We start from the raw sequence: 22,371 nt of genomic DNA on the forward strand, positions 1-22,371 counted from the left end.
ACAAACTCTTTATTTGGACTAATGAAAATATTGTTGATTTCCAGATGTTTTTGTCCAGTGGACTAGTGAAACATTCTGCTTATTTCTATCACTGAGCATTGACCATATAATCAAAGCACCTTGGGTGAGCTCTTTACTGACTGACCTAGATCCAACCCCTTGGCTAGATCTGTGCAGGTAAGGACCAAGGGTGGATTCAGAAAATATTTAAGAGATGGGACAGAAGAGAACATAGACCAACTCCCTAAAAAGAGGAATTCAATGAAAATTGTAAACAAATTGTTCAGGAGCATTATCCATGTGCTATAGTTTCCAAGGAAAATTGTAAATATGGAAAATTGAACACAACTATTCACCAAAGTGATTGTTTATTAACATTTTCTTGGTAATCTTTTGAAAAACAGTCAAGCGTCAGCAGGTTAAAAATAGAGTCATTTGGATAACAGGAAAAAAGATGTTTAATTTTTAACCAAGATTTAACAAGTTTTACTTGTTTGCCAATACAAACCTGTTAAATTATGCATATAGCACATCTTGCAATGATAGGCAATCACATCCCAAAACATGCTTACATATTTCCATCTAATTAAAAAAAACTAATTTAAGCTCCTAGAACAGGGTTCGAATGTAAGAAATTGTTACCTATGGCAATTGTGAAAGGTTTTTGCCTACAACTGGTGAATTTTGTTTTAATTTAGCAAAATAATTTCATATACATTTACAGGGGATCAAAAATCTCATCGCCCGACGCCCATCGCGGCCCATGCCAAGTTGAATTTTCATGCCGGGCAAGTAATTATGTTAAATGCATATGCCCAATGACAAGTGACTAATGTAACACCTAAAACTTAAAAAAAAAATGTGTTACAAATCTCGGTAAAACGTTTGGAAAGAGTTCCGATCATTCAAGCATTTACATAGCTCTAAGGAGAACTAACCCTAACCCTAAATGCTGGAATGATCGGAACTCTTAACAATGCGTTAACATACCAAAATGGAAAACAATGCATTGAAAAATTCAATAACAACTTGAGTTATTCCCCTTTTACTATCGACTAAGATCGGTAATTTCCGCTACTGAACATTCAACTGAATTCGTACAAGTAATCGGTTCGATGATCTTCAAACTTGGAAATAGTGTCCAATACGCTTTACAGCTTATATATAGGAGAATGTCTGAAAGAGTTACGAGGATATTTCCCTACTTAAAATACACCACTAAATAATAATTTTATGTGAACATATGTTAGTATGGATTTTAACACCAATTATTTTGGTGAGTTAATTAAGTAGGGTTATATCACTCCATTACTGAAAAATAATGGAGTGTTGAGACAGTACCGACTTCGCAGGTGTATTTTAAATAAAAATAAAATATACATGCCTTGTGTATGCAATCAAACTGTTTAATCCTTGCAAAATGGTGTATGAGGTGGCATACAGTTTAAAATTGTCATGTTCAAATTATATTAGATGTTAACGCGGTGGACTCTGGAATCTGCTCTTTGCAAATGAACGGGGGCGTAAAGCTCGTTTATAATATCCGAGTTCACTTGAACAAAGCATAAATATTATGAACTGTATTCCTATAAATGTTGCAAGATATTTTAGTTAAGATATCATAAACCTTGTAGCAGTTTTTCAGTACTTTGCAAATGTAAATCTACGTTCATGTAAAATGAACGGGTAAGGTGAAGTTAGATTTCATTACCCCTACGTCATAATCGTAACAAGTTAGATTTCATTAGCCCTACGTCATAATCGTAACAAGTTAGATTTCATTAGCCCTACGTCATAATCGTAACAAGTTAGATTTCATTAGCCCTACGTCATAATCGTAACAAGTTAGATTTCATTAGCCCTACGTCATAATCGTAACAAGTTAGATTTCATTAGCCCTACGTCATAATCGTAACAAGTTAGATTTCATTAGCCCTATGCCATAATCGTGATGGTGCATTGCCCTCTAAGCATACATTAATATTTTTTTTTTTTCTGCTTTATTAATAGTTATGGACAAATAAATTATGCTCAATAAATTAAAAATACAAGGCTGCAATCGATGTACACCCCTTCCCCTTCTGTTGTTTACCAATTATTAAAGAGCTCATGTTTACTTTAAGCCCAGCCACGACTGATTGCGAGAGACTTTTCTCAGCTACGAACAGGGTAAAAACATCCTAAAGAAGTGTTTTGGGGCAGAGAATGTTAAATAATATACTCACAATAATGACACATGAGCCAAAATCTATAAAAAAAATTCAGCCAATGCCAGCCATAACAGAATGGCTCACAAGTTGAAAGGTTCTCACCACATCCATGGCCACTAAGACATAGACATACATTGACACAATAATTATATTGAGATGAAAAAGTGGACACTACCAAACAAATAACAAACTTTAAATCAACAAATGGACACTATTTAAAATATAAAGTTTAAATCAACAAATAGAGAAGACAGTGGATACTGCAAGACAGACATTACATTTAGTACTTCCTGAGTAAGTGTTGTAACCTACTGGAAAAATTGTTTATTTGTGCAATGAAACCAATTACTTTCAATATTATTACATTATTAAGCACTGTATTAAATTAAATAGGAGTAACACAATTGGTTACCTTAAAAAGTATGGGCAAATGGAAAAATATATGGGGCAAGTGAATATCTGATTGGCACTTATCCTGTGGCAAGTAATATATAAAAAAAAAAATTGAACCCCTTATTTAGTGATCGATATATTACTAGAAAATTATTGAGGTTTTTGCAATTTTTAAAGTTTTAATAGATAATTTGGTGGAATGTTCTGTTCCCCCAGAGCTAGCCTTGAGTGTTTGTATGTAAGTTAAATGTCACCAGGAAGTAAACTGTCATCGCAGTAAGAGTACATGAATGTGTCATCACAGTAGGAAACTGTATATTGCTCTACATTACTGTAACATTCAACATTGTCTCAACCAACTCATAGGCATACAGGCTCCCATTTTGTTTTAGGGGGATTATTGTCCAAATTAAATAAAAAATACCCAACTCTGAATAACAACACAAATGTGACCATTGGGTGGTTTATTATTAATATTGACATGTAAACATGTTTTTTATTTGTTAAATGGTCCGTGTATCTCTTTGACACATATGGCTCATATTTTATCTCAATATTCTTTGCGATTTGCATCAAATTTCGAAAAGACAGGAACTTAATCTGATTGGTCGAGTGATTGAAAGGGGGTTCGCAGATGGTCTTATATGAAAACAATGGATCAATCCTCAAGAAATAAGTATAACATATCAAATATGTTCCAACCAGGAGCTAGAGGAGTACTGTATTAATACCTGGTTGATGTAAAATGGAAAGTTTGCATGTTAAATATCGTGCAAATGCGCTGTGGCCAACTTGGTCACATCATCGTCTAGTTCTGTACATAGATCTATACAGTTCTGACTGTGGGGTGGGGCATTTAGGTCAGTTGGTTGACTGCTCACTTGAGATGCTTGCATTGCAGAATCAAACCACCTTGGTACATCCATTTAACTGATTGGGGTTTTTCTTGTCCCAACCATTGCACGACTTCTGGTCAAAGGCCGTGGTATGTGCTTTTCTGTCTGTGCGAAGGTGCATATAAAAGATCCCTTGCTGCTAATGGAAAAATGTAGCGGGTTTCCTCTGATGACTATGAGTCAGAATTACCAAATGTTTGACATCCAATAGCCGATGATTAATTAATCAATGTGCTCTAGTGGTATTATTAAACAAAGCAAACTTTAACTGACCATCAAACTAAGTTAACAGAAGATGTTTCGGACTACAATTGCTGTAGCTACATTGTATGATATGAAGATACAAAGTATTATTGTATGTGGGGGGTGGGGGGGAATTAAAAACATTTAAGTTAAGAAGTAGTAAAGTCTGAACCAAATTGTTAACAACTACTATAAATTACTCTATTACCTTTAATTACTGTTAGATTGTTCCACTTTTTGTCCAAACATAAATGATGATGAAGACCCAGTACAGTGACACAGATTCCACGTATGAGACTGTAATGATGACACAGATTCCATGTACAAGACTGTAATGATGACACAGATTCCACGTACGAGACTGTAACGATGACACAGATTCCACATACAAGACTGTAACGATGACACAGATTCCACGTACGAGACTGTAACGATGACACAGATTCCACGTACGAGACTAACGATGACACAGATTCTACGTACGAGACTAACTATGACACAGATTCCACGTATGAGACTGTAATAATGTCACAGATTCCACGTACGAGACTGTAATGATGACACAGATTCCACATACGAGACTAACGATGACACAGATTCCACGTACGAGACTGTAACGATGACACAGATTCCACGTATGAGACTAACGATGTCACCGATTTCACATACGAGACTGTAACGATGTCACCGATTTCCACTTCACTGAGATCGCATAGGACAAACTACATGACATTTGTCACCATCTGACATTTGGCTTTTTTTGTGGAATATTCTTCAAGAGGGGCGGAAGTCTACTAAGTATGTGACGTAATTAATCTGATGTCAGGATGACTGCACATTACCTTAGTCCATGTCATGACGTCGTTAGATTGCGTCATATCAACCCACCCATCTTGAAGAGTATTCCATAAACAAGCAAAATGGCAGAAGGCAGAAAACTTCATGTATTTTGCCCTATGCGATCTTATTGAAGTCAGTATCGGTAAAATCATTACAGTATTGTATGTGGAATCTGTGGGTGAAACCTAACAGTAATTAAAGATAGGAGAGTAATTTATTGGGAGTTGTTAACAATTTGGTTCGGACTTTAGACAAATTTTATAGGTGATTACATCATCAGAAATTATTTTTCTGCAACTGCATGTGAAGATATGTTAAGTCTAAAGCAAAAGTAGCATTGCTGAACATACCTGAAATAAGAAGCAGTAGATTTAGTTGTTCAAAAAATGTTCTTCTAGTGAATCTGGGTATTTTCAATGTCAACATGATGCTTGGCTACCACATTTGAGATACCAAATGTAAATTTTTCCAACCCTGATTTACTCTTTGAATCATAGTATATTGGTATACCAATAATACAATTTTGAATAAAAAGATTTAAATGTGTGGATCTGCTGTGTAATATTTGAACTTTTTCACCATCATCACAAGAGCATTGACTTGTCCATTTCCATGATTAATGGAATAAAAAGAAACAATTTCATGTCAAACTATTTACATCTAAATTATAAAGTGATCTTATTGGGAAATCCAGAATTTAGTTAACAAGAAAACGAAGAAATTATTAAAATTACTTTAAAATACAATACTGCTACTAAACGTTTTTTTTACTAACGTTAACACTAATTTTATGCTAGAAATTCCCCAATCCTGTGTAAAAGTTGTGCAGTTTTCTACTCGCTATACCTACACCCTTTTCCTTTTCTTCCTCTTTATTCAAGTCCACTATGTAATAAGTCTGTGGTATTTAAACATGTATCCACATGTCAAATGTAGGGATAGGTCTTAATATAGACTAAGCCTGTTGACCAATCCCAATATGTTTTTGTCCAATAAATATTGTTGAAACCAAAAGAATAAAAACACACGTGTACAAAACTAATTGTTCCATTCTATTTTGTTTGGAAATCTTACTAATGCACCATTTTTAAATAAGTTAAAAAATGAGAAATTATAGCATGCTTCTGTTCCCATTTGGTCAAATCCTAAAGCTTCCGAAATACATCCCTGTATGGTTTGTTTTGTTTAACGACACCACTAGAGCACATTGATTAGTTAATTGGCTGTTGGATGCCAAACATTTTGTAGTGCTGATCTGTTGTCATCAGAGGAAACCTGCTACATTTTTTTCTAATGCAGAAAGGGATCTTTTATGTGGAGTCTTCCACAGACAGGAAAGCACATACCACGGCCTTTGACCAGTTGCGGTGCACTGGTTGGAATTAGGGGCGGGACGTAGCCCAGTGGTAAAGTGTTCGCTTGATACATGGTCTGTCTAGGATTGATCCCCATCAGTGGACCCATTGGGCTATTTCTCATTCCAGCCAGTGCTCCACAACTGGTGTAACAAAGGCTGTGGTATGTACTATCCTGTCTTTGGGATGGTGCATATAGCAGATCCCTTGCTGCTAATCGAAAAGAGTAGCACATGAAGTGGCGACAGCGGATTTCCTCTCTCAATATCTGTGTGGTCCTTAACCATAAGACTGATGCCATATAACCGTAAATAAAATGTGTTGAGTGCATCGTTAAATAAAACATTTCCTTCTTTGATTGGAATTAGAAAAAACCCTAATGAGTTGAATGGCTCCACCGAGGTGGTTTGATCCTGTGACACAGGCACCTCCAGCAAACACTCCACCGACTGAGGTAAATCCCACCCCTCCCTGTATCAGTGTAGGGATACCTTTCCTCAGGTAGCCATTATGTACTGCCAGTTGTACCGCTTTAATTAACATTTCAGTATCACATTCTTATTGTTGATCATAATTGTAGTAATAACACTAGGGATGGGACTTTAAATAATGTTTGTCTTGCTAACATATTAATATTGCCAGTTGCAGAATGCTATTTAGTTTTCAAGTGATATATATAGAAAATACCACATGACTGGCTTTAGATGACAATTATTTTACAAGTGAAAGCAAGTTGGATACATTTTAAGTCCCCAAGACCGGTCCAACCAGAGGGAACTATTAAGTTTCATCACTGTTCGGTTGTCTGTCTGTCCCACATATAGTTTTCGAAAGAAAAAAATCACAAAGCCTCAAGAAATTGAGTTGAAATTTTGTGCATAGCTTTATCATATATACTGTGACAGATCCAGTTTGACTTTCATGGCAATGTACACATTTTTATCATATATACTGTGACAGATCCAGTTTGACTTTCATGCCAATTTACACATTTTTATCATATATACTGTGACAGATCCAGTTTGACTTTCATGGCAATGTACACATTTTTATCATATATACTGTGACAGATCCAGTTTGACTTTCATGGCAATTTACACATTTTTATCATATATACTGTGACAGATCCAGTTTGACTTTCATGGCAATGTACACATTTTTGACAGAGCTATGGCCCTTGAACTTAAAGTAATAAAGTCAGTATTTTAAGTGCTAAATCGTCCAATATTATACATTACACCAAAGTATGTAGTTTTTTTTATTGATAAAAAAAAATTGTTTCCATGTTAGAGTCACTCCTGAGATAAAAAAAAAAAACCCATCAAAAATTGTGACATATTTCCAACCCTCTACATTGCGACCATTTTTTTTCTTCATTTGGTGACTAAAACATTTCATTTGGTCGCCCCAGGTGACAGAACCAAAGTCGACATAAACAGATCAGTGGTGATCATGCTAGGGGGTTATTTTAGTGAAATGACCAATCTATACCATTGAACTTCGCCTTGTTTAAGTGGTGCTTAAGTGAAATCCATTTCAATTTTGTGAAATTAAATCATTACATTATTGATGCGATGGTCACCATGAAAACGGACCACAATCACATGTTTGAGGTGTGATTGTTTTGTTCATTATTATTATTATGAACTACTGTATGACATGTTATTATAATACATACAGACTTTTAGTACATACTATGTGTCTGTCAGGTTCCTTAACTTGGCTAATATAAACATGGACACACATGTTATTATAATACATACAGACTTTTAGTACATACTATGTGTCTGTCAGGTTCCTTAACTTGGCTAATATAAACATGGACACACATGTTATTATAATACATACAGACTTTTAGTACATACTATGTGTCTGTCAGGTTCCTTAACTTGGCTAATATAAACATGGACACACATGTTATTATAATACATACAGACTTTTAGTACATACTATGTGTCTGTCAGGTTCCTTAACTTGGCTAATATAAACATGGACACACATGTTATTATAATACATACAGACTTTTAGTACATACTATGTGTCTGTCAGGTTCCTTAACTTGGCTAATATAAACATGGACACACATGTTATTATAATACTTACAGACTTTTAGTACATACTATGTGTCTGTCAGGTTCCTTAACTTGGCTAATATAAACATGGACACACATTTTCCTGACAGGTTTCCAGTATGCCTTGCTTTCTGTACACTATCATATATATATCATCTAGATGTCAGTCATTATGGAATCACTGCATTTCGTTTTATGCCACTTAAGCTGTTAGTCCTGCATTCAGGATTTAGGTATGATCTTTAATAACTGATCACATGGAGTTAGCCGTTTGCTAAATTTTATTTAAAATATATGGTTGTGTGAGGGTGTGTGTTTGAAGATGAAATTTTTCCAGAGGGTAAAAATGCATCTAAAATATTCTTAATTCTTATGGTACTGATGTGTAACTGTTATGTGTACCCTAAAATTTAGAGATATAATAAAACATTTGAATGCTAAAATGTTGTTTAAATGTTCCTAGCTGTTTGACTTTAAAGGCATATTGTCACAGACCACTGACCTGTTTAATGGTCTAACAAAATATTACCTGAACAAAAATAATTTGATTTTTCCCTAAATGTACTTTATTCAACCATCTTCATAACCATTATACTCCATTTATTAATGATATTTTGTAAAATAATTGAATTATATGGAAATGGTCCATAATTCAAAAACTAAAATTGCTGAGAGGTTTGACATGGATTTCACACCATCATGGTTCAGTTAAGGTGAAGCAATAGCTAGATTTGGTTTCCAACAATTAATGTAATTTTTAATTATTATCCACTTTTAGAGAAATAAGGTCCTTAAATCCATGACAGTATGCCTTTAAACAATTTATTAAAAGGACACAAAGTCTGTTACATCATAGTATAATATTCATTGTACTTTTGACTGGTATATTGAAGGCTGTGGTATGTGCTATTTTGTCTGTGGGATGGTGCATATAAAAGATCTCTTGCTGCTAATAAAAAAAAAAAGAGTAGCCCATGAAGTGGCGACAGTGGGTTTCCTCTCTCAGTATCTGTGTGGTCCTTAACTTTATATCCGACACCATATACTAGTAACTGTAAATAAAATGTGTTGAATGCGTCGTTAAATAAAACATTTCCTTCCTTCATTGTACTATATATATATATTATGACATTCTTAAAATAAAAATTTTTAAAAGACCATAATTTCGGCACAAGCTCTGATAGGCTTTGTAGCCCATCAAGGACGTAGCCTGGAATAAATCTCTGGTGGAAACCCTGACATGTTGGTGATAGAGCACTCACTTGAAGTGCCATTGGTTTGATCACCCTTGATGGGCTGTTTTTTTTTTACCATTCCAACTAGAATATGGCTATGGTGCATACTACATGCATATGCACCGTTCTGTCTTTAAGAACTGCATTTAAAAGACTCCTTGCTGGTTTTTAGTAGGAAAAGCCCAATTTGTGTTTGAACATTAATTGGATATTTTCACTAAAGTAAATGATTTTCAAAATGTATTTTCCAGGACCTTTGATCTCATTATTTTTATTTATTTATTTTTTAAAATTTAATTATTAATTTTGAGTTTGTTTTATTGTTTGGCTGAGCCCAGCAATGTCTTTTTAATGCAGTAATGTTATTAACAGCTACCGAAGAGTTGTGACTATTCAGAAATGCATTTCAAGTTATTTTAATCTGATTCAGCTTTATTGCTTAACATTTTAAGATTTAAATGTTTTAAAGTCAACATTTTTGTACTTAATTTGGGTTGAAAGTTTGGGCACAATGCAGGCACGGATGCAGGATTTCTGAAAGAGTGTGTGTGTGTGTGTGTGTGTCCCAAATGTAATGACTGATCTCTCCTTTTACACAGAACAGTTAATATACTAGTAATCATGTTTCCCCTTAAGGGTTATGGTGTTTTCAGAAAGGGGGGGGTCTGGACCTTTGGATCCCCCTGGATTCGCTACTGCATTGTTTATTGCCTTCACTTTGGTGCAGTCTAAAACCCCAAATGTCACCACTACAAATCCTCGAAAGATAATGACACTGGTTTTAACCAGATTTGCCTTATTTATTGTTCTATATTTATACAATAACAATCACAGTTTGTGATCTGTTACATTGATTGTTATTCAATCTTGAGAAATAGTTTTTGATATTAAAAAGGTCTATATTTTTACCAGTATATGATTTTTTTAAAGTATATTTCTAAATGATGATTGTTTGTACTTTCAGCTGGTGGTGTAGGTAAAAGTGCCTTGACCATTCAGTTGATTCAAAACCAGTAAGTATCGTTTTTCATTATCCATAGGGTGACAACTAAATGTGGTAATGTAAATATCGTATAATATATGTTACATGTTATAATTAATTGTCTCACATTTACATTTGTAACATAATACTGTTATTACTGCTATAGGATATTCCTGTAATTCATTGGCAGCCTTGGTGTGTTAGCAATAGAGGTGGATGTGTTACCGTGTTTTCTTAATCATGTGCAATACACAATGTATTCTATAAGGCTATCTCTATTTATAATGTATTTTTTTTATATCTATTTAAGTATGTACCGTACATCTTCGCCTGTAAGTCGATCTCGGCTGTAAGTCGATCTCGGCTATAAGTCGAGTCCCTAATTTCAAGCCCTGAAAACGTATTTTTTTATTGACCCGTTTATAAGTCGACCCATGAAAAACTACTTATATATATTGAAATATTTCTTATTTTCAGCACATGAGAACAATAAATTTGAACAAAAGAAAATTATTTTACAAACTTCGGTTTTCACGTTTTGTACATCGCAATATGATCAGACTATTCCAATCAAACTATCATTATTACATAGCATCATTATTACATAGCATCAAAACGAAATATTCCCTTAGTAGAGAGTGAAAGCTGTTTGACTGTTACTGTATAGTACTGTACAGATGGTTTTGTGCACAGACAACAACTTTATTTATAAACACTGACAACAGATCACTACGATAAAACTGAAAGTATCACGTTTTGCCGCCATATTAATACATGTAAGGAGGATAACTCTGGAAAGTACACTGGTTTTTGTACCAAATGATGTGTGTCCCTATTGCTCTAGATAAGTGAACTGCAGAGATCAGTCTATTTTAAGGGAAAGCTTAGTAATATTCATGAAGTTAATCACCGCCAAAACATTGTTTGAACAACCATTAATGCCAGTGACCAGATTTCAAAATAAACTCAGGCAACAGGTAGTTAGTATTGTTTACATTTTTACTATTAGTTATGACTGTTAATTTAACTAAGTGGACTGTTGTCTTGGCATGTGAGAGATCGTACGCCTTTTCGCATAACCAAAACCGTTCTAATGCCAAAAAAAATAGGTTATAAAAAATAAATGTGTTAAATTAACATATTTGAGTATAAATACATGGCATACTTCAGCAATAAAACTTGTAAAATAATCCCCAAAACAGTAATATTTTTTGGTGAAATTTTTTTACCCTCTTATAAGTCGACCCCCCAAGTTATAAAATAATTTTTGGGTGAAAAAAATTCGACTTATAGGCGAAGATATACGGTAGTAAATGCCTATATGTATGACAAGTGAGGGTATTAGGACTGGGTAGAGTGGGAGGGCTATGTCTCCCCATTTGAGATTCAAATTTTTTTGGGTGTCCTCTTCATGTATATAGGCATTGATTTTCCGCGATTGCGCAATCGCGGAAATACCTATCTGAAACGGAATTCCCGATTTTTTTTCCAAAACATTATTTAACTTTAAATAGCGCATTTGATTAATTAAAATTTATTTTTTGAACTAGAAACTATGGACACTGACATCTGCCTGTGCTACGCTACGACACTAGTACTTTTGTATGTTACGCCAAATGTTTAATGTAGAGTATCTAGACGTTTTACCAGTCATGTTTTCTTCGCTTATTCCCGGCGATTTAACGGGAAAAACTGAACATTGTGAGCTATAATTGTCCGATATTTACTCAAGTGAAAGATATATTATGTTATGTTTGCTTATTAATTTTTAACATTTGCGGCATTGCCATGATGTTATATGCCATTGGTGTGTGTGTGTGCTCATATGCATCACTGAGCACGTGTGTGTGTGTGTGTGTGTGTGAGTGAAACAAAAACTGAATTTGTTTAATACTGAAACGGAAAAACCCAGAATTTGTAACATGAAACGGAAAAAAGAAAAATCTGAAAAGGAAAATGAGTGCCTCTACATGTATACATATAACCAAAACAATTTGCTTGTGAATGTGAATTGAGTTGATGTTACTTGTTACACTAAAAAGGCTATAGTTTAAAATGTGCTGAAATGGTGTTAAACAAATAGTTCCTTCTTTGATTTGATTTTCGGTAAACTCCCTGTATTTGATTTTCGGTAAACTCCCTGTATTTGATCTTAATTCAGAGGAATGAATACTGCTGTTTGTTTAAACCAATTGTGTTTAGCAGACATGTAACATGAAACTTCTCATGGATGTAGAGGTGGGATATAGCCCAGTGGTAAAGGGCACACCTGAAGCGCAATCGGTCTAGGATCGATCCCTGTCAGTGGGCCCATTCAGCTATTTCTCATTCCAGCCAGTGCACCACAACTGGTATATCAAAGGCTGTGGTATGTGCTATCCTGTCTGTGGGATGGTGAATATAAAAGATCCCTTGCTACTAATGGAAAAATGTAGTGGGTTTCCTCTCTATGACTGTCAAATGACCATATGTTTGACATCCAATAGCCGATGATTAATAAATGAGTGTACTCTAAACTAGTGGTGTCATTAAACAAAATAAACTTTCTCATGGATGTGTTCTCAGAAATATATTTGTAAGCTTTTTAAACTGAGCAGATGATATGATGATGTGCCTACGAGTGTGGCTGCACATGCATACGTGTATCATATCACAATCGTGACCTTGGACCTGCAATTAGTGATCCCCGAATCAACACTCGGATATCTTAGCTGGCAAGTTAGAGAAGTCCATTACCGTTACTGGATACACAAATCAAGCTTCTATCACATCCTCCCGAGATTATTGAATACCTTTGCCAATTAGTGCAAGCTGAGGGAATCTCACAGAAATGTAGCCAGTGTAGGATATTTTGCCTTGTAGCGATATCATTGTAATGTTCTCACATTATTCCAGTGGTATTCTTTCTCCATCTAGTTTGGATATAGCTCAGTGGTAAAGCACTTGAGGTGTGATGTGTTGTAGGATCAATTCCTGTCAGTGGACTCAGTGTTTTTTGTAGTTGTCCTGACCACCCCAATCCCCAAAAGGTAAACATTTGTTTTAATGACCCCACTGGAGCACATTCATTTATTAATCATTGGGTGTTGGATGTCATATATTGGTAATGTTTGACTTAGAGTCTTAGAGGAAACCCGCTACATTTTGTGGGGTTTTCTGTCTCAAAAATATTAATTGATATGTAAACTTACGAATTAAATAAGATATATTATCCGTGGCCTCACAAAGAATTGACTATTTGTATGTAGGATATTTCAGTCATTGATATTTGTATGTAGGATATTTCAGTCATTGATATTTGTATGTAGGATATTTCAGTTATTGATGCTGTTTAATATAACATTGCAGCTGTTATTGATTGGGTGTTTTCTATATTTACAGCTTTGTTGAAGAATATGATCCTACAATAGGTGAGTAAATCCAGGAAGCAAGTACTAAAATATTGAACAGCATAAATGCATCACTGAAGATTTGTTCCCACAGCAGTGGATACATCTTTATACAGTGAAACCTGTCTAAACCAGATCATGTTTATACAGTGAAACCTGTCTAAACCAGATCATGTTTATACAGTGAAACCTGTCTAAACCAGATCATGTTTATACAGTGAAACCTGTCTAAACCAGACCATGTTTATACAGTGAAACCTGTCTAAACCAGACCATGTTTATACAGGGAAACCTGTCTAAACCAGACCAACCCATCTAAATCAGAGCATGTTTATACATTGAAACCTGTCTAAACCAGATCATATTTATACAGTGAAACCTGTCTAAACCAGATCATGCTTGTCCGATTTAGATAGAATCCGGTGTTTAGAGGGTCGCATTTTAGAATTTAGAAAATTCTGGACCAAAAATCTTGGCTGGTTTTGACCGGCTTCTGGTTTAGTCATTTTGGTTTGGGTAGATTGTCTAGTAATTTATGGTGGTGTGGATTCATAGACAGTATTAAGTATGCTCCTTTTAATGTATTTGGACAAAATGTAAGATAACTTTTAGATTTTATTCATCTGCCAAACAATGGATCTTTAGGGGCATTTTGAATTTTGGGTCGGGTCAGTTGTGCTCCCCTTGGATCCATGCCGGATAAACAATGAGCTGAACAATATGTATTGTGGTTCTTATGTGGGGAACTTGCTGGGCTTCTAGATTACGGTAGCCCCACTCCCATGGCTAGTGATATTCAATGTTGGGCTAGTAAATAACTGCTATCACTGATCCCATGGCTAGTTGATTTGATAGCAATTCTAGAAGCTCTAGACTAGTAAATAACTACTATTGCCATGCCGGACAGCTAGTAAATAACTACTATTGCCATGCCGGACAGCTAGTAAATAACTACTATTGCCATGCCGGACAGCTAGTAAATAACTACTATTGCCATGCCGGACAGCTAGTCAATAACTACTATTGCCATGCCGGACAGCTAGTCAATAACTACTATTGCCATGCGGACAGCTAGTAAATAACTACTATTGCCATGCCGGACAGCTAGTAAATAACTACTATTGCCATGCGGACAGCTAGTAAATAACTACTATTGCCATGCCGGACAGCTAGTAAATAACTACTATTGCCATGCCGGACAGCTAGTAAATAACTACTATTGCCATGCCGGACAGCTAGTAAATAACTACTATTGCCATGCCGGACAGCTAGTAAATAACTACTATTGCCATGCCGGACAGCTAGTAAATAACTACTATTGCCATGCCGGACAGCTAGTAAATAACTACTATTGCCATGCGGACAGCTAGTAAATAACTACTATTGCCATGCCGGACAGCTATTAAATAACTACTATTGCCATGCCGGACAGCTAGTAAATAACTACTATTGCCATGCCGGACAGCTAGTAAATTTTTGTTTGTTAAATGTTGCAGTTAAGTCTGTTTTGTAAATATGAATATCATGCCCCCACCCCAAACCCCCAATGTTAGTGATTTTAAGCTCTATCTCCCTCTTTAGGTGACATATCTGATTATTACTATTATTTAGTAAAATTGTATTAACTTAAAGTAAAGTAGGGCTAATGAAATTTTAATTGTGGCTAGTAATTTTTTTTAATCACTGATCCCATGGCTAGTTGATTTTATAAAAATTCTAGAAGCTTTGGAAAGATTGTAATGAGTACAGCAACAAATAGTGTTGTGGAAATTTCCCTAGGTGTCACTTTGCATTATTAAAAACTGCTAATGTGGAATATCACATGACTGCAGCTTAATTTGTCAGTGTCATGTTAGACAATTATTTATGTACTTGGCAGTGCTGTAGTTTGTTGGGTAACAGAGCTGGGAGTTAATAAGTATTAGCTGCCATCCAATGCCTTTTCTTTGTAAAACATCCATTATTTCAGCTCATACCATGGAATATTTTGTTTTTAAAATGTTGATTAGCAGCAGTTGTTAATTGATTAAAAATTGCTTAACAGCTAATATTTATCATTTAGAATTATGTAACTAGCCAGGGTTTCTGCCAGAGGGTAAAACGGGTATGGCGACATCCCCAAAATATTTTGCAAATTTGTTTTTTTTAAGTTAACTTTTTGACAAAATTAATTACTCTTATCATTAGTGTATGATTTTCTTAACCCTAACCCATTTTCTTTGAAAGCTAGGACCTAATATCCCATGTTAACTGGTTGCATTTAATTCGATAGCACCATACCCAAAAATTCCTTTCTTGCAGAAACACTGCTAGCACTGGAACTTGCATAGTGAATTGAATTGCGATATTGAACAGAATACTACCTTCATATGCCCTCCCTGTGTGCTCTCATCATCGTTTCGGGGTTTCCACGGCCTTTCCAAAGCTTCTGTCTATGTATATCAGTTTGAGTCATCAGTATTGTGATTATTTCTATTCCTTCTCCTCCCTCCTACAATCCCCTCCCCCAACAAAAAATGACTATTAAAAATAAAAATGGCACTTAAGTTATATACCCAGTAAGCAGAATCTGGTTATCTAAAATATCCATTACAGAACTCTCTTCTCTTCTACCCTAGTATAGAAGTTAGAAGATTAAAAACTATCGTGATGGAAAGAAATGAGGTTAATATATGAAATAGTAATAGCAAATATTGACTTGTATCAGACCCTTCATCCACAGTATCAGTTAAGTGTTACTGATATTCAGTGTTACAGAACTGATATTTAGTCTCTGTATTTTATGCAGGCATAACTAGTTTTAACAGTGAATTAAATTTGATCTGAAGTACCAAGTGTTCCCATATTTCTTTTCATTAGTAGATTATGGTAGCCTCACTTCCATGGCTAGTGATATTCAATGTTGGGTTAATAAATAACTACTATTGCCATGCCCGACGGCTAGTGAAAAACAAGTGGTTAAATTCTGCATTTAAGTCTTATTTGGTAAATATGAATAACCTGCCCCCCCCCCCCATCCCCACCCCCACCCGTCAATCTTAGTGTTTTTAATATCCATCTTCCTCTTTAGGTAACATATCTGATTATTGCTATTAGTAAAATTGTAAAGTAGGGCTAATGAATTTTTAATGGTGGCTAGTACATATTTAAAATCACTGATCCCATGGCTAGTGGATTTTGAATCGTGGCTAGTACATATTTAAAATCACTGATCCCATGGCTAATGAATTTTTAATCGTGGCTAGTACATATTTAAAATCACTGATCCCATGGCTAGTGGATTTTGAATCGTGGCTAGTACATATTTAAAATCACTGATCCCATGGCTAGTGGATTTTGAATCGTGGCTAGTACATATTTAAAATCACTGATCCCATGGCTAGTGGATTTTGAATCGTGGCTAGTACATATTTAAAATCACTGATCCCATGGCTAATGAATTTTTAATCGTGGCTAGTACATATTTAAAATCACTGATCCCATGGCTAGTGGATTTTGAATCGTGGCTAGTACATATTTAAAATCACTGATCCCATGGCTAGTGGATTTTGAATCGTGGCTAGTACATATTTAAAATCACTGATCCCATGGCTAATGAATTTTTAATCGTGGCTAGTACATATTTAAAATCACTGATCCCATGGCTAGTGGATTTTGAATCGTGGCTAGTACATATTTAAAATCACTGATCCCATGGCTAGTGGATTTTGAATCGTGGCTAGTACATATTTAAAATCACTGATCCCATGGCTAGTGGAGTTTGTAAACATTGTAGAAGCTCTGGATTGTTATAATTTTCACCCCATGCCTACACCCTAAAGAAAAACATTAGCCATGGCCCAGAACCACATAAATGATGTGTGCCCAGGGGCAAAGAGGAGGGTACACTGGAAGAGAACATAGGCCAGTGTGTTATTAAAATAAAGCCAGTTAACTGCTCTATATTTTTAAATGTCAGGTTTGTTTAAAACATTTGAATGAGCTTCTGTTATTTCTTGAATGACTCATTTAAGGTTTAAATGGTGTCAAATGTATGTAATCCAAGCTTCTAGCTGTATCCAATGTACTTATCAATTGTAAACCTCAATGTTTGCCCGTAAATGGATGGGGAAAGGGAAAGGGTACAAAAGGTGTATATTGGGGGGGGGGGGGGGGGGGGGAGATATGGTAAAAAAAAAGTATCAGATTTTGCCCATAGGTATTTTGTAAATGGTCCCAATCTGTAAAAAAAAAGAAGCTAAATCTGATGTGGATGTTTTTGTCAAAGCCATGCCTCATGACCTATCGCTTGGTGTAATTTGATATTTGGACAGTAAAACAAATGTCAGAATGTTTATGTTGCACCTGGTTGTGTATTTGGTTTGTTGATTAAAGGTGGAATAGTAGCAGTTCTAAAGAATTTGTGACATAAAATATTTTAAAACTACATTGGTGGTGGGGTAGCAGTATTGCCGTATCTCCACCTGGGTTAGTATCAGTACATACATTGGTGGTGGGGTAGGAGTATTGCCGTATTTCCACCTGGGTTAGTATCAGTACATACATTGGTGGTGGGGTAGGAGTATTGCCGTATTTCCACCTGGGTTAGTATCAGTACATACATTGGTGGTGGGGTAGGAGTATTGCCGTATCTCCACCTGGGTTAGTATCAGTACATACATTTATTCCGCAATCACTGTATTCATGGTCAAGATATGAAGACTAGATAAATCTCTATATTTTAAAACTACATTGGTGGTGGGGTAGGAGTATTGCCGTATCTCCATCTGGGTTAGTATCAGTACATACATTGGTGGTGGGGTAGGAGTATTGCCGTATTTCCACCTGGGTTAGTATCAGTACATACATTGGTGGTGGGGTAGGAGTATTGCCGTATCTCCACCTGGGTTAGTATCAGTACATACATTGGTGGTGGGGTAGGAGTATTGCCGTATCTCCACCTGGGTTAGTATCAGTACATACATTGGTGGTGGGGTAGGAGTATTGCCGTATTTCCACCTGGGTTAGTATCAGTACATACATTGGTGGTGGGGTAGGAGTATTGCCGTATCTCCACCTGGGTTAGTATCAGTACATACATTGGTGGTGGGGTAGGAGTATTGCCGTATCTCCACCTGGGTTAGTATCAGTACATACATTGGTGGTGGGGTAGGAGTATTGCCGTATTTCCACCTGGGTTAGTATCAGTACATACATTGGTGGTGGGGTAGGAGTATTGCCGTATCTCCACCTGGGTTAGTATCAGTACATACATTGGTGGTGGGGTAGGAGTATTGCCGTATCTCCACCTGGGTTAGTATCAGTACATACATTGGTGGTGGGGTAGGAGTATTACCGTATCTCCACCTGGGTTAGTATCAGTACATACATTGGTGGTGGGGTAGGAGTATTGCCGTATCTCCACCTGGGTTAGTATCAGTACATACATTGGTGGTGGGGTAGGAGTATTGCCGTATCTCCACCTGGGTTAGTATCAGTACATACATTGGTGGTGGGGTAGGAGTATTGCCGTATTTCCACCTGGGTTAGTATCAGTACATACATTGGTGGTGGGGTAGGAGTATTGCCGTATTTCCACCTGGGTTAGTATCAGTACATACATTGGTGGTGGGGTAGGAGTATTGCCGTATCTCCACCTGGGTTAGTATCAGTACATACATTGGTGGTGGGGTAGGAGTATTGCCGTATCTCCACCTGGGTTAGTATCAGTACATACATTGGTGGTGGGGTAGGAGTATTGCCGTATCTCCACCTGGGTTAGTATCAGTACATACATTGGTGGTGGGGTAGGAGTATTGCCGTATCTCCACCTGGGTTAGTATCAGTACATACATTTATCCCGCAATCACTGTATTCATTGTCAAAATATGATGACTAGATAAATCTCTATATTTAATATAGTTCATGTGACATAAGCCCGACTCGACTCGAGTATTTCAGACTAGATTTTCAATAAACATACTCTTTAAATCATTTGTTTTAGTACAGTAAATGCAAATAAATTTTAGTTTTATGATAACAATACAAAACGTGTATATCTGTTTATGAAATGGAGTTTAAAAATGCTTTTTGAATGTGACAGAATGTAGCTAGCGTCTTACAAAGAATGATTTCATATATCTTGTATGACGTCATACGGCAAAAGCCTTGCTAGGTTGACGATACTTGATTTGCGTACACTAAAATGGAATAAATCATGATTTTTCTACTATTCCTGTAGGATTGCAAGATAAAAGAAATAACTGGTTACTGTTTTAAGATATCAGCTTTATCCTACTTATGTCGAATGGTGAATGCCTCGCTGCATTTGCCATTCTAACCTTTGCAGGATAAAGCCGATATCTTAAGACAGTAACCAGTTATTCGCTTTATATCCCCTCATCTGAAGTATATTGTAAGAGACAAATACTTTGAAATATGCTGTTATGATATCTGGAATTCATTATTCTGAAATAATCAGGTTCAAATACTCTGAAATATGTTGTTATAAATTTGGATTAATACAGTACACATGATGTCCCCAAATCATAAATATACTGAAATATGCCAGCATCTGGAGTTCTAAATATATTTATAAATGCTGTCATCAGGAATAATATACTGAAATATACCCTCATCTGGAGTAATGTACTGAAATATACCCTCATCTGGAGTAATGTACTGAAATATACCCTCATCTGAAGTAATGTACTGAAATATACCATCATCTTAGGTAATGTACTGAAATATACCCTTATCTGAAGTAATGTACTAACAAATGCCGTCATCAGGAATAATATACTGAAATATACCCTCATCTGAAGTAATGTACTAACAAATGCCGTCATCAGGAATAATATACTGAAATATACCCTCATCTGAAGTAATGTACTGAAATATACCCTCATCTGGAGTAATGTACTGAAATATACCCTCATCTGGAGTAATGTACTGAAATATACCCTCATCTGAAGTAATGTACTGAAATATACCATCATCTTAGGTAATGTACTGAAATATACCCTCATCTGAAGTAATGTACTAACAAATGCCGTCATCAGGAATAATATACTGAAATATACCCTCATCTGAAGTAATGTACTAACAAATGCCGTCATCAGGAATAATATACTGAAATATACCCTTATCTGAAGTAATGTACTGAAATATACCCTCATCTGAAGTAATGTACTGAAATATACCCTCATCTGAAGTAATGTACTGAAATATACCCTCATCTGAAGTAATGTACTAACAAATGCCGTCATCAGGAATAATATACTGAAATATACCCTTATCTGAAGTAATGTACTGAAATATACCCTCATCTGAAGTAATGTACTGAAATATACCCTCATCTGAAGTAATGTACTGAAATATACCCTCATCTTAAGTAATGTACTGAAATATACCCTCATCTGAAGTAATGTACTGAAATATACCCTCATCTTAAGTAATGTACTGAAAAATACCCTGATCTGAAGTAATGTACTGAAATATACCCTCATCTGAAGTAATGTACTGAAATATACCCTCAACTGGAGTAATGTACTGAAATATAACCTCATCTGGAGTAATGTACTGAAATATATCCTCATCTGGAGTAATGTACTGAAATATATCCTCATCTGGAGTAATGTACTGAAATATATCCTCATCTGGAGTAATGTACTGAAATATACCCTCATCTGAAGTAATGTACTGAAATATGTCCGCATCTGAAGTAATGTACTGAAATATACCCTCATCTGAAGTAATGTACTGAAATATGCCCTCATCTGAAGTAATATACTGAAATATACCTTCATCTGGAATAATGTACTGAAATATACCCTCATCTGAAGTAATGTACTGAAATATTTCCGCATCTGGAATAATTTACTGAAATATGGCCTCATCAGGATTAATGTTTTTTAATAGGCCCTCTTGTGGAATGTTTACAAATATGCTCTCAATGCCCTCATCTGGAGTAATGTTCTTAAATAGGCCCTCTTGTGGAATGTTTACAGATATACCCTCAATGCCCTCATCTGAAGTAATGTACTGAAATATACCCTCATCTGAAGTAATGTACTGAAATATGCCCACATCTGGAATAATGTACTGAAATATGGCCTCATCTGGAGTAATGTTCTTAAATAGGCCCTCTTGTGGAATGTTTACAGATATGCCCTCATCTGAAGTAATGTACTGAAATATATCCTCATCTGAAATAATGTACTGAAATATGGCCTCATCTGCAATAAAGTACTGAAATATAGGCTTATCTGGAGTAATGTTCTTAAATAGGCCCTCTTGTGGAATGTTTACAGATATGCCCTCAATGCCCTCAACTGGAGTAATGTTCTTAAATAGGCCCTCTTGTGGAATGTTTACAGATATGCCCTCAATGCCCTCATCTGGAGTAATGTTCTTAAATAGGCCCTCTTGTGGAATGTTTACAGATATGCCCTCAATGCCCTCATCTGGAGTAATGTTCTTAAATAGGCCCTCTTGTGGAATGTTTACAGATATGCCCTCAATGCCCTCATCTGGAGTAATGTTCTTAAATAGGCCGTCTTCTGGAATGTTTACAGATATGCCCTCAATGCCCTCATCTGAAGTAATGTTCTTAAATAGGCCCTCTTGTGGAATAATGTTGAGAAATAGGCCCTTATCTGGAGTACTTAATGTATTGAAATAAACTTCATCAGGTGTGTGAGACATGCCCTTGTCTGCTGTATACGGTACTGACACATGCCCTTGTCTGCTGTATACGGTACTGACACATGCCCTTG

The 22,371-nt window shown here is 35.8% G+C and overlaps 1 protein-coding gene across 2 annotated transcripts in view; it reads left to right on the forward strand.

Moving 5' to 3' along the window:
- The window catches only part of LOC121381435 (GTPase HRas), a 42,888-nt gene that overhangs the window by 8,445 nt on the left and 12,072 nt on the right, over positions 1-22,371 (forward strand). For both annotated transcript variants that reach the window (XM_041510749.1, XM_041510750.1), the window contains exons 2-3: positions 10,209-10,257; positions 13,608-13,636. In XM_041510749.1, the coding sequence (XP_041366683.1) occupies positions 10,209-10,257; positions 13,608-13,636 (78 nt within the window). The remainder of the gene's footprint in view (positions 1-10,208; positions 10,258-13,607; positions 13,637-22,371) is intronic.

This window comes from Gigantopelta aegis, chromosome 9 (assembly GCF_016097555.1).
Source record: "Gigantopelta aegis isolate Gae_Host chromosome 9, Gae_host_genome, whole genome shotgun sequence".
Taxonomy (NCBI): Eukaryota; Metazoa; Mollusca; class Gastropoda; order Neomphalida; family Peltospiridae; genus Gigantopelta; species Gigantopelta aegis.